General features: G+C 45.9%; 1 protein-coding gene across 3 annotated transcripts in view; it reads right to left on the reverse strand.

Annotated features, from left to right (window-relative positions):
* The window catches only part of KIRREL3 (kirre like nephrin family adhesion molecule 3), a 741,064-nt gene that overhangs the window by 61,654 nt on the left and 666,598 nt on the right, over positions 1–12,812 (reverse strand). For all 3 annotated transcript variants that reach the window (XM_083480504.1, XM_083480502.1, XM_083480503.1), the window contains 2 exons: positions 11,242–11,369; positions 3,299–3,425 (listed from right to left, as the gene is read on the reverse strand). In XM_083480504.1, coding sequence (XP_083336630.1) covers positions 3,299–3,425; positions 11,242–11,369 — 255 coding nt within the window. The remainder of the gene's footprint in view (positions 1–3,298; positions 3,426–11,241; positions 11,370–12,812) is intronic.

Consider the following 12,812-nt stretch of genomic DNA (forward strand, 5'->3'; position numbering starts at 1 on the left):
TATAAACGAACATCATTTCTGCCTGTTGGAGTATTCCTCCTGTGCTACCAAAGCAGCCCCCAGCCCCAGGCACTAATCTGGTTTGCTTGGTGGTACAATCACAGTTCCTTTTGTTAAGACCATTGTCTGGTTCTTGGGATTAAAAACAGGGAAAGAAGGATTCTGGATAGAGGGACTGCTTGACAAGATTAGCTGCAGCAAATTGGTTTGTGCTGTATCTTCCGTTCCAGGCAATCGGTCATTTATCCTTATTATTACATTGGTGAGGGCCCGGTGCCTGATAACATCGCCTCTGCACAATTGACAGGAATCTAGGTTTCTCTCTCTCTGTCTGTCCCCTCCTCCCCTTATCAGGGCAGGTGGAAGGCAGAAGAGAATCATTTTCTTCTCATATGCCAAGATGTGTTTTATTTCCATCCAGGGAGAGGATTCTCCCACAAACAGCCAGATGGGTGATCCGAACTGATGGGGACAATAGCTGCAGATTAAATGCAGAAGGGGAAAACAAACAAACAAACAAAACCCAGGAATTATCTTGGGCATTCTTCAGATGCCCTGTTGATAGAGCCATGGTTTGCTTGCACAAAATATAAGTGGAAGTTAGACTACATTCACTCTTCGTTGAACAGTCATTCTAGGTTGTTTGTGGCGAGGATACAGGGTGATGGGTTTTGCTTGCACAGGGGGTTATACGCCTTTCCAAAATATATTTGCTCATTTGCCCCCATCCTTTACAGTGCATTTCCCCTTCATGTTCCTAACAAAACAGTGTAGGGAAAAAATAACTGGAATTTGCTGAACTAGGGCAACAGAGTGCTGCAATCCACTTTTAATTTCTGGTAGCTGCTTCAATTCTTCTCACAAAACACTGATAGTCTGCAGCTGGCCTAATACCAGGGGGGTGTACCCAGTGCTAGCCCTGCTCAGAGGAGATCTACTGAAATTAATGGACATTACTATCTTTGTTCCATTAATTTCAGTGAATCTTCTCTGAGTAAAACTTAGTAGGACACAACCCAAGGGTTTTCCCCTCAAACCAACAGTAGTGGGTGTAGCAATGGATTAGACTCTTCATATTCTTAGTGGGCTACATTCCAACTATGCCAAAGTCAGGTCTAGGGCTGGCTGAGAGACAGTTGGGTGGAGTTCTATTGCACAAGCACAGCTCTTCACATTGATGGAGCAAGCTAGTTAGACACTGCCCATGAAGCTGAAATGTACCATTCCTCACAAGTCCCTCCTCTCATTTCCTCCTTTATCACTTTCCACTACATAGCAAGCAAAATCAAAACCTGGTGAGAAGCTGGGAGGCCACCATTTCCCGTCTTGCTGGCTTTAAACAGTGCTCCAGTAATTGACTCCTTTTACTCGGAAATTCCAGGAGGAGAGTGTGTGCGCGCACGCATAGCAAGGTTCTTTGTTTTCATCAAATGTATTGCTTTGCTTTCTGCAAGCTATTTGAATTGTAATTAAACTGCAGCAGCCAAGAGGGAAAAAGGGGACTGCAAGGGAAGGTGCTCTGAGCAGAAGGCAAGGGAGTGGTTGATTCCCGCCCCCCCCAATGGCCCTGCTGGGTTGCCCTTGGCTTCTCTCTTCTACATTATCTGCATTTAAAATTAAATGGTGCAAATGCCCAATGAATGAATATTAAATGGGGCTGCTTGAGGGAGAGGGTGCCTTCGAAAAGTAAAACAAAGTAAGCATAGATTCCCCCGCTTTTATTCTTTCATTCTTCGTATGCTCCTGGGAAGAGCTTTACTCTTTCTTTCTCACTGTCTGGCTCAAAGTCGGGGAGACCAGACAGAGAACCAAGAGACATGACTCTGCTTTGCAGCACTCCAGAAAGGGGAGCAGGCACTGTGCCTACACCCAACAATGAAGTCAGTTTTAAAGTTGTTTAACATTGTTATGGTGCCTGGCCTAGAAAACCTGGGAAGATGTCATGACTTTGAGAATGGAGTCTCCCCGTAGGACCATAATCACCACATCTCGTGGCCAAGAGCATAGAGGATTTGAACCCAGATGTGTAGGCACCAGCCTACTCTGCAGAGGGAATATTAATATTCATGGCCCCACCCACTTTTGCCACTGGCCCTACCCACCATGGGCATGTGGCCCTGGGAAGGTTGCCTTCCAAAGCAGTTATGCATACAAATGCATGGTTGGAAGTACCCTTCCTCTACATCTCTACTCCAGCACTTTAAGGCAAAGCTGCACATTATCTTGAGAAAGGCAGAGATAACAGGGAAAGAACAATGGGTTGGAGAAGTGTGCAATCATAGGTGGGATTCAGCGACAGTAGGGAAGGGCACTTAATCCTAAGAAGAGTCCTGCTGGAATAGCATCTGGCTCTAACAGTGGCCAATCAGATCCTATGGGAAGCCTGTATGAAGGACTTGAATGGAACAACACTCCCCTCACTTGTGCTTCACAGCATACAGTCTCCAATTGTGGAGGTAGAATACTACTGTTTCTTCCCTGCAAATACCCTGGGCCTCCCATTTTTAAACCCACTGAAAAGGGTGTTAGACAAATGCACAGGGATATATCAGGACCCTCCTTATTGATCCGAAGGGGCACTATTTTAGATGTCTGCAAAACAGTTTGCTTTGGGGATTCATCTTGGGGAGGGGGGTGGAAATAAAAGGAAGTGTTTTGCTTCTGAGACAATCACAGCTTTCTTAGGTAAAGGTAAAGGACCCCTGGACGGTTAAATCCAGGCAAAGTTGACTGGAGTGTGGCGCTTATCTCGCTTCAGGCCAAAGGAGCTGGAATGCTTTTGAACTGCTAGGTTGGCCACTGATTCGAATCCGCTTGACAGTGGTGAGCTCCCGTTGCTCTGTCCCATCTTCTGCCAACCTAGCAGTTCGAAAGCATACCAGTGTGAGTAGATAAATAGGTACCACTGTGGTGGGAAGTTAAACGGCGTTTCTGTGTGCTCTGGTTTCCGTCACGGTGATCCATTGTGCCAGAAGCATTTTAGTCATGCTGGCCGCATGACCCGAAAGCTGTCTTTGGACAATTGCCAGTTCCCTTGGCCTGAAAGCAATATGAGCACTGCAACCCCATAGTCACTTTTGACTGGACTTAACCATCCAGGGATCTTTTACCTTTACCTTTCTTAGCTACAGCATCTACCAATGGCTAATGTGGGACAAGGAAGAAATATGAAATCACAAGGTGATAATTCAGGGAAACTAGTTTTTTGGCCCAATACCTGCACTTCTGTAAACTTTTATTGGGAGAGAAGACCGGTGACTAAAGTTCAAGAAGTGTAAAGATGGATTAAGTTAAGTACCATTGACAGTCAGAGATACTTCCCGTTCTCCTGCACCCACACGTGGAACTACGGCTCGGCACACGTATTTCCCTGCATCCTCTTGGCGCACGTTCTTTAGCGTTAGTGTGTTCTCGTTGCTCAGGACCTGAAAAAGAAGAGAGTCAGTTTGCTCCATGTGTCAGTGGTCAAGTTAGAATGCCACCTATCTCTCAATACACATTCTAGGAGACAGTGACGTTACCTCCACAGCTATGAAGCTACCTTACTGTACATTGGTCCATCTACTTCATTTTTCCAAAACCTGGTTACCTCTGGATGTTGTTGGACTCTTAACTCCCACCAGTTCCATGGTCAATTGTCAGGGATGATGTGAGCTGTAGTCCAACATCTGGAGCTTGGACCAGGTTCGGAAAGCCCCATCAGAGTCTACTATGATGACAGCACCTCTTCTGGGTTTCAGACAGTCCTACCTGGAGATGTCCATGATTGAATCTGTGATCTTTTGTATCCATGCATGTGCTTTGCTCAACCACTAAGCTATGGTCCCATCCCAACAGGTAGATCAATAAGTGCTATATTCAATCAAATGGAGTTGAAAGGTTCCTTTCCATTTAGAAGCTCATCTCAACTTTGAAATACACCAAACCACAGCTGCTAATAAATTGATTTCGGCATATGAAGGAGAACAGCAAACACTGGCAATATGTTTCAATGTTTAAACTATAGATTATATTTGGGAAGGCTTTGGGACATTTGGTGGCAAATACAGGTCTGGGAACCCTGGAAAGTGGCTGCAAAGTGGATGGATATATTCATTTGCTGGGGAGAATACAGTATGTGAGCAGGGAGTGCTACATCCATAGCCCACCTGCTGCTTTCCCCTGAAACTCACTCCAATCACCTTCCCACCACTTTACATAAGAAACACGGTTTGGAAACCCAGCTTAGGAAGAGTAAGTTGCGGGTGTGTGTGTGTGTGTGTGCAGTGGAAGGCTGCGCTCCCTGTGTTCCCTGCAAACTTTATTCCCCGTGGCTTCAAGGTTGAGAATGGCATGCTGTGTTCTCACACCTACTGCATTATTGTCTGTCATTTCACCCTGAATTTTGTGAATAGCATCAGGAATGCATCTAAAAGATTCTACAGCAGTGTGGTTTTTCACATTACGTTTCCTGTGAAATATCTGAAACAGGTATTGCTTTGGAGACCACAACCACACCATTCAAATGCAACATGTAAAACAGCCCTGAGTCAGGTAGACTGATGTGGGAGATGGACACTCTGAGATTTGCTTACTCTCTGCAGTCGGTCCTGCCCTGGCAGAGATTTGCTGGCTCCCTGCCTCTTTGACCCCTCTGCAATCCACACTGCCAGGAACATGGCCCTCTTGCCCACATCGGGTGCAATCAGCAGCTTTATTAAAGCTTCCTAAGTGCTGAATCAGGGAACTTTAATGCAAACCAGTCAGAAAAATCCAAGCTCCTGTGGTATTTAGAAATATGATGAGTCTAAAACAAATATGGCCTTTAAGAGTCAACTCTTTCTAATTGCCTGCAGAAACAGTTGAGGCTCGATGGCTAATTTTCCACATATACAAGAACTGTCAGGATCTATTGGCAGCTACAGCAGGCAGACATTAACTTTCAGTGTTGGGATTTACATGTCGGGTGATGCTGCCCCTTCACCTTTCTGCACAGGGCAAAGCAGAGGCATCTGTCAACCTTCCCCTGCAGGAGTCTGGATGGTGTCCCGACAGGCCTGCTTCCTTTTGCCGTTCCAACATGTGCTTGCTATGTAAACACAAACCCACACGTTAGCTGTTGGCATTGCCGAGTGTCTGATCTTGCAGCCAATTCCTCTGCTCATTCTGGGAATTTACACTGATGCTTAGCAAACCACTTAATGCCCTTAGCAGTACTCAGAGATATTGCAAAGGCTGCTCATATCAGAACTACTGTGTTTGCAAAAGCATTGAAACTGAAAGAGTCTAGTTTTTTGTTCTTTTTAGAAGTGACAAATCTAGGGCTCTGCAAATGTCCCACTGCACTTTCCAACAAAGCAGGGAGCAGGGATTCAGGAACATCTATGTCGGTGATGGGGAGAAAGTAATTTGACACCTGGCCGCGGAGAGGTTGTTTAGGTAACTCCCAGACCTACCTGAAACCTTTTGCATGCTTGCTAAGTATGTGCTCTGTCACTCAGCTATGACCCTTTACAGTTGTAAAGTGATCCAAAGATTTTTTCCTCCATTTCACCCTGCTTTCCAAACTTCTTTAAGGGTAAAAGCCACATAAAGAGAACTGCATTGCAAAATTCAGAGAAAAGCCTTCCGCCGATGAATGGGGAATAAGATTGATGAGTGCAGAGGCTTTTTAAGGGGCCCCTGCCTACTACAGGGAGCAGCAAGACAGCATGAGAAGGAAATTGGGATGCTCTGCCTTGAGAGGAATTGAGCAGGCTCAGGATAAGGAATGGGGAGCAGGGCTATCTTTGGAGAACAGAGCCAGGACTGAAGCATGGACGTATAATTTCCTCAAGTGTGTTCAGGTGAGCTGATTATTCTCTCAGAACAGCATGGTTATTCTGCCTTCCCCTGGCAGAAATGGATCAGCACTAACGCCTTTTATCATTTCTGTGTAGGCTGTCATCTGGTCTAGAGCTATGTGGTCCTTGGAGTTGCACAGTGCAGTCATTTGTCAGCTAGAGGGAGCTAAAGGAAAGGCCATGAGGTCTGCACAGCTGCCTTTCCAAGGCAAGTCATTTGTAACACCTCCCAACACCCGAAAAGACAGACTTCTAACTTGATTTGCTCAAGGCTGAGAAGGAGATGCTGAGCAGGATGTTTCAGAACCCAAAAGAAAGAAACGAGATAAGGGTCATGAAGAGGGGTGGTGGTTCCCTTTACCCAATGAATACTGAAAAGAAAAAAGATAAATGATAAAATTAGAAGAAAACAAATGTCCAGTGCACTTTTTTGCACAGGGAAGGGACATTAGCTCTAACATTGAAAAGGGCATGAATTCTATGCTGTGGAGGTGATCTGAAGGACAGCAACAGTAGAACAGTTCTTCAAAGGCTAAGCAACACTTGGAAGGTTCTGTTCAATCACTATCCAAGATGCCTAAGACACAAAGTCTTAGGAGACCCAGCTCACTTGTCAGACCAGCTCAAGTGCTGTCCATGGCGCTAAGCGTAGAGGTGAGTTTTCAAGTCAGTTGCGGAGTGGCCCAACATCACAGGCCCAAGGCCAGGGAGTCCTTCCTGGCTTGTTAGTTTCAAAAGGGCTCTATCCTTCCTTCTGCAGCAGCAGAACACATGTCAAGTTATTGACGTACAGCTGGGGTGAGTGACTACTAGTGATATCCAATATATTCTGAAGCTTACTTCCAGGTAAATGTACATAGGAATGCAGCACAATTCCTCCCAAGGGTCCTAGTCAAGAGGAGGGAATGGATGAGAAATGAATGGCTTGGGGGAACTAAAAGAAAGGAACAAAAGTATGTAAAATGAAGGACTCTGTTCACTGTCCGCACCAAACTGTTTTGGTTCTGTTGGAGGCCTGATGCTCTTGTTTCTGTAAAATAAGTCTGATTTTATGGTCCACAGCCCCACAAGCCATTTGTAAATCAAACTGCCCATAGCACAGGAGTGCATTTATCTCCACATTCCACTTTGGGATTCCTGCATACCCAGATGAAGGCTGCAGAATGGATATGCCTGAATGAACCATGTATCTGAAGGTAACTCAGGCATTGTAAACAAGGGCTTTAGTTTTTTGTAAAACCTGCAAAGCTGAGTTCAACCTCATGAGTCCCCAATGCCTACTATTTAATATTATCTGTATTGTTTTTATATGTGCTCATATTGTTTACCACTTCTGGCAGACAGATTTGTATGCTTGAGGAGACCCTGAATCATGGGTTCTGAATTCCTGAAACTCCATAGGAACTTCTTCTTGTGCATGCATATTGTGTTCAAGGTGTTTGTTACACTATATCATGGGGTCAAAATAAACACAAACATAGAAGGTTTCTTGTTACCTGCTCTTTTAAGATCTGTTTGCCCACTCATTAATATTTAGGATGTAGATGGCCTTGTAGTATCATACTTTGAGCTCCCTTGCACCCCAAGAAGTACACGTGACTTCCCTCCATTAAGGTGTAATGTGACTTTCACCTGCTCTAGTTACTCACAGCACTTTCACTGAAACAGATGTACAGGTATAGATAGGATATTAATAAGTGAATGTGAAAATCCAAGTCCTGGGTTTTATCTCTAGCATGACCGGGGTTGGTTTATACTTGCATGCTAGACTCTTGATTTCTCAACACTTACTTCTACTCTACACTTGATGATTAGCCACCAGTTTGCGTGAATTAACTCCTGAAAACCACTGTATAAGGGGATATTGATGAATGCTTTCTCTGCAATATTCAGTGGAGGATGGTTAGTTCAGCGTAATGAGGCACTGCCCCACCAACCTCAACCTGTCTTCTTACTTACAACTAATCAGGGAGTGGCTCCACCAACTGTTGGTCTCTCTGCCTTCCACCATGCTAGTCTCAATGAGCACCAATGACTGCTGGTGATACAGCATCTGTGATGGACCATCCACACATGCAAGTTATCACTGCATTCTGAAACTCCTAGGTGATGAATAGGCAGGCACAGTCCTAGGAAACTGGATCCAGGACTGGGTTGATGCCAGGAGGCTATTTGTCCTTAAGCTTTAGCTGTGCAGTGCTCTGTAAGCAAGGACTGTTCACAAAAAGAGCCAAACGTGGAGATGGTTTACAAAGTTCCACCTGTCACAAAGAGGCAAAGCGGTTGCCTTGGCCTTTGGTTAACCCAGATGCTGCTCATAATGGGAATCAATTCAACTTCTATTAGGGTTACTTTGCAAAGATCCCCTTTGAGCAGCGGAAATGTGGAAAGTGCTGTGACTGCCATGGAAACGTACCTTTCATTTTTTTTTATTAGTCCAGTTATATAAATCAGCCTCCTTGACCTCTGCTCGGTCTAAAACTTCCCCTCTTTGCTTTGAAAGTGCTGAGAACATTCACTGCCATCTCTGGTCAGCCACCACTGCCTGCTGCCACCAGTGCAGTTTGCAACTAAGGAAGGTCGGCCTTTCCATTAGGCATGGCGAGGCAGGCACCTAGGGCGCCAGATGCTGGAGTGCAGGTTATGGTGGAGAGAGGTGGCAGTACTGTTTCTGCCAAATGGCTCCCTCACCTAGCTTGCTGACCCTTAATGCAGTGGAGGACACCACTCCACTGACAGTGTTGAATGCTAGCTCGATTAGCTTCTGTATGTGGAATGAATGGAAGGGGCACCATCTTGACCATCTCAGGCAGTCCAGTGTAATTGGACTGTTGCTCTTATCTAGAAGTCCAAAAGTGATCAAACACGTCCATACATTTGCCAGGCCCAGAACTCCAGGCAGTGAGATAATGAGCCTCTTCACCACACAGCAGCAGAATGGAAAGGGCAGGTGATTGCACAGTTCTCAACACTGGGATAAAATCCGGGGTGGTTCATCCCATTTCACTGGGGCAGAATGAGAAAACTGTCGCCTCCCCAGCCGCTAAAGCCTTGTTGACTGGGGTTCTACGGTGGCAGTTTCTGGTGAGATCTCATGAGATTTTGCCAGAAGATGCTGCCATGCGAACCTGGTAGCAGGGTGGGGTCCCTGTGGGGGTGCTTCCCTGCAGTATTCTGTTGTCCAAGGTGGCTGCTCTAGTTTGCCTCCTGGATGGGCCAGCCCTGGTTGTGAACACTGGGATAGAATCACACATCACATGAAAGCACAAAATGTGGAATTGACTACACAACATAAGTTTCCTCAGAATCCCAGCTCACCTCACAGAGTTGCCCCCCCCCTTAGGCTACAATAATGATGCTCTGAGTTAACTGCAGGATGCAACAGGCATGCCCAGTTTTCTATATTTCAAGGTGGGCCACAGATCGTTCACATGTTTGATCTACCAGCTCAGCAACAGCTTGTTGTCCCTTCTGAACTGCAAATAACACTGATATTTGATCCTGCTGCTGTGGGAATCGCCAGCAGAAAGCAAGAGCAGCGAGGCTGAGAGCAAAGGATTAATCCAATGAACAAATCCAAGAGTCCACTCCATGACTTAGACTTTGCTACTACTCAATATTTACTTTCACAGGCTTTCCACAACCACTCAAAGAACCTCACATGGGATGTAGTGATATGGTACACAACTATCTCCTGTACTGCTCAGTCTCCTGGCATTGTTATTATTAGTATTAGTATTGAGTCTTTAATGTGCTACAAAACAGCCCCCCCCCCCCGACTTCCTGCTGCAGATTATCTCTCTGGAACATTACAACTACAGTGAAGAGCAGCCCATTATCCTTATCCCTGCCTTGTAGATGGGCAGGTGGGGGAAGGGCTGGTGATGAGGCAGGAGATTATCAAAGGCTAACCCAGTCTTAGGGATGAGCTCAGATTTAAATTATGATTCATGTTCATAGCTGCTACACTTTGTGAGACGAGCATGATATCTACAATGCACAGAGCACCCACCTGCCAAAATACTCTAGGCAATAAAGGCAGAAAGAGAATGATGTCATGTGAGTTGAAGCCACCATTTGCGCCTGCAAGAACCAGTATTGAGGAGAGGCTATGCCTCAGTCGCAGAACACCTGCTTTTCATACAGAAGGTCCCAGGTTCAATCCCTGACATTTCCAGGTAGGACTGGAGGAGACGCCTTCCTGAAATCCTGGACAGTCACTGCCAACCAGTGTAGCCAGAACGGAGCTAGATGGACCAATGGTCTGACTCAGTAGAGCATCCCTTATATTTACGATATTTACATTTATGATGATTTGCACTCTTGATGCTATTGGGGTGGTCAAACTTGATCTTGCTTTCAATGCTGTTTGCACCTCCAGTAGTTTCAGGGTATTTATATGACTCCATTGTCAGTGCATATCCTGTAACTTCCTGCTGAAATCCTGTAACCTTTCCTACCACAAATATTATGGGGGCTTTTCTGTCCCACTTTTACTGTGCCATAGCCTTTCCAGACAGCAATCCTAGGAAGTGTAGTTTATTAAGGGTGCTGGGAGTTGTTAAAAGGTAAAGGGACCCGTGACCATTAGGTCCAGTTGTGGCCGACTCTGGGATTGCAGCGCTCAACTCACTTTATTGGCCGAGGGAGCTGGCGTACAGCTTCCGGGTCATGTGGCCAGCATGACTAAGTCGCTTCTGGTGAACCAGAGCAGCACACGGAAACACCTTTTACCTTCCCGTCAGAGCGGTACCTATTTATCTAATTGCACTTTGACGTGCCTTCGAACTGCTAGGTTGGCAGGGACTGAGCAACGGGAGCTCACCCCGTTGCGGGGATTCGAACCGCCAACCTTCTGATTGGCAAGTCCTAGGCTCTGTGGTTTAACCCACAGCGCCAGAAGACCCTATTCCCCTCCCAGAGCTACAATTCCCAGAGTTCCCTGTGAAGAGGGATTGATTATTAAACCACTCAGAATTGTAGCACTGTGAGGGGAATGGGGTCCCTTTACAACTCTCATCTCCCTCAGCAAACTACAGTTCCCAGGATACTTGGGGGGGCAAGATTGTTTAAATTTATATGAACCGCCCTGAAACCTCTGGATATAGGGTGGTATATAAATAATAATAATAATAATAATAATAATAATAATAATAATAATAGGTGTGATACTGCTTTAAATGTATAGTGCACGTGTGGTGGCACTAGGGAAGTATTGCAAAAAATAAAAATAAAAAATAAAGCAGAATGATGTGTGGACGACCCAATATAAATCCATCACAACATTGTGTCAAGAACATGTTGCAGAATATAATAGCAAAAACAACACAACACAACACAAAACACCAGTCTGGAGGGCACTCGGTCGTCAGCCCTCAAACTTCCCCTGAAATGTTGAGCTGTTTTTAAGCATCCTTACCACACCCGAGCCCCGCTTCATCCAGACGATGGTCAGCGACGGGTTTCCAATCCAAGCACAGTTAAACACAGCGTCCGAGCCAAGGTCAACAAGAAGGGACTGTGGTTCCGTCATCATGCGTGGCCCAACTATAATAACAGATATGTCACAGAATAGGTATCTGCAGAATAGGACAGCAGCGGAACGATTCTTCATAGCAGGTAAGGGAAGGAAAAGGTGATAAGGGACCATGCAATCACCCAAGGGGAGACATAATACATGAATTAGATCTCTCCCTTGTTGTGGCTTTGAATTCTTGACTAGAGGAAGAAATGGAGGCTTGAAGCCTAATCCAGAGACATTTATTCCATCTCTTCCAAAGTAGCTTTGAACATATGAACACATGAACTTCACAAAAACAGAAAATCATTCAGATAGGGTGACTAAGGCGTCACTTTCACAGTTCTGGAACTGTGGGTCCCTAGGAGTTACGAAAGAGTCCCAGGCTGTTGGCCTGAATGGCCATGGCAGTCTAGCCTGGAGCAGCCAACTTGCCACATGGGCAGGTGGTACATGCTGGGCATGGTCTGTGGTACAAAGGCACTGCCAAGCTACAATTCTGCCTGCCTCTCCAGTGCTGCATTAGTTCTGTGCACCCTGGCTCAACACACTGGGTACTGGGTAGGCATAGTAGACAAAATTGGATCAAAGCAGAGGGCAGGGGCGGAAAACTTCTGGCCTATGGGCCCCATTTGGCTCAGCAAGGTCATTTCCCCTGCCCACCTGCCCCACACCTGACAGGATATGCCTTGCAGGTGTGAGGAAAGTAGAGATGAGGCTAGATTGGCTTCCTCATGGGGAAGAAGCTTTGCAGTCCCTTGCTCAGCACTGACAAGCATAGGGCTGACCCCAAAGGCCTTGCAATGTGACTCCCAAGCACCTGGAAACCAGTCAGCTGGTGTGAGCTTGGGATGTGCAGTGCCAAGGACTTTGACAGGTAGGCAGGACAACCTGATGTCAGATGATTGACAGGTAGGTTGTCCCATCCACTTATTGAAGCTAGATTGCAGGGGTGGGGACAGATGAGGATCTGGTGCATTGAGCCAAAAAGAGTCCCCACCCCTGTTGTAGAGGGTTGCATCTGTCCCATTCAGAGCACTTCATGGTGACTTGCTACTGTGCAGGACAAAGCTTTTCCACCTTTAGCACAAAAGGCTGATGTGTGCCTGGTTTTCCAGGTGAAGGTTAACTAAAACAACAGCTGGACCATTATTATTTAGGTCCTTTCTCTGGCTTCCTTTTTTACCACGGATGGATCGATTGTCCATCTCATTCCCTTAAGAAACTGCACTGTTATCATCCACAAGGCAACTCCCAAATGACGAAGGATTAGCCCTATCACACAAACTCAGGAGTGTGGTGGAGTCTCCTTCTTTGGAGGTCTTTGGAGGCTTGACAACCGTATGTCAGGAGTGCTCTGATGGTGTTTCCTGCTTGGCAGGGGGTTGGACTCGATGGCCCTTGTGGTCTATTCCAACTCTATGATTCTATGATTCTATGATTCTATGATTCTATGATTCTATGATTCTATG

Source organism: Podarcis liolepis, assembly GCF_965112155.1.
Source record: "Podarcis liolepis genome assembly, chromosome: 16".
Classification (NCBI taxonomy): domain Eukaryota; kingdom Metazoa; phylum Chordata; class Lepidosauria; order Squamata; family Lacertidae; genus Podarcis; species Podarcis liolepis.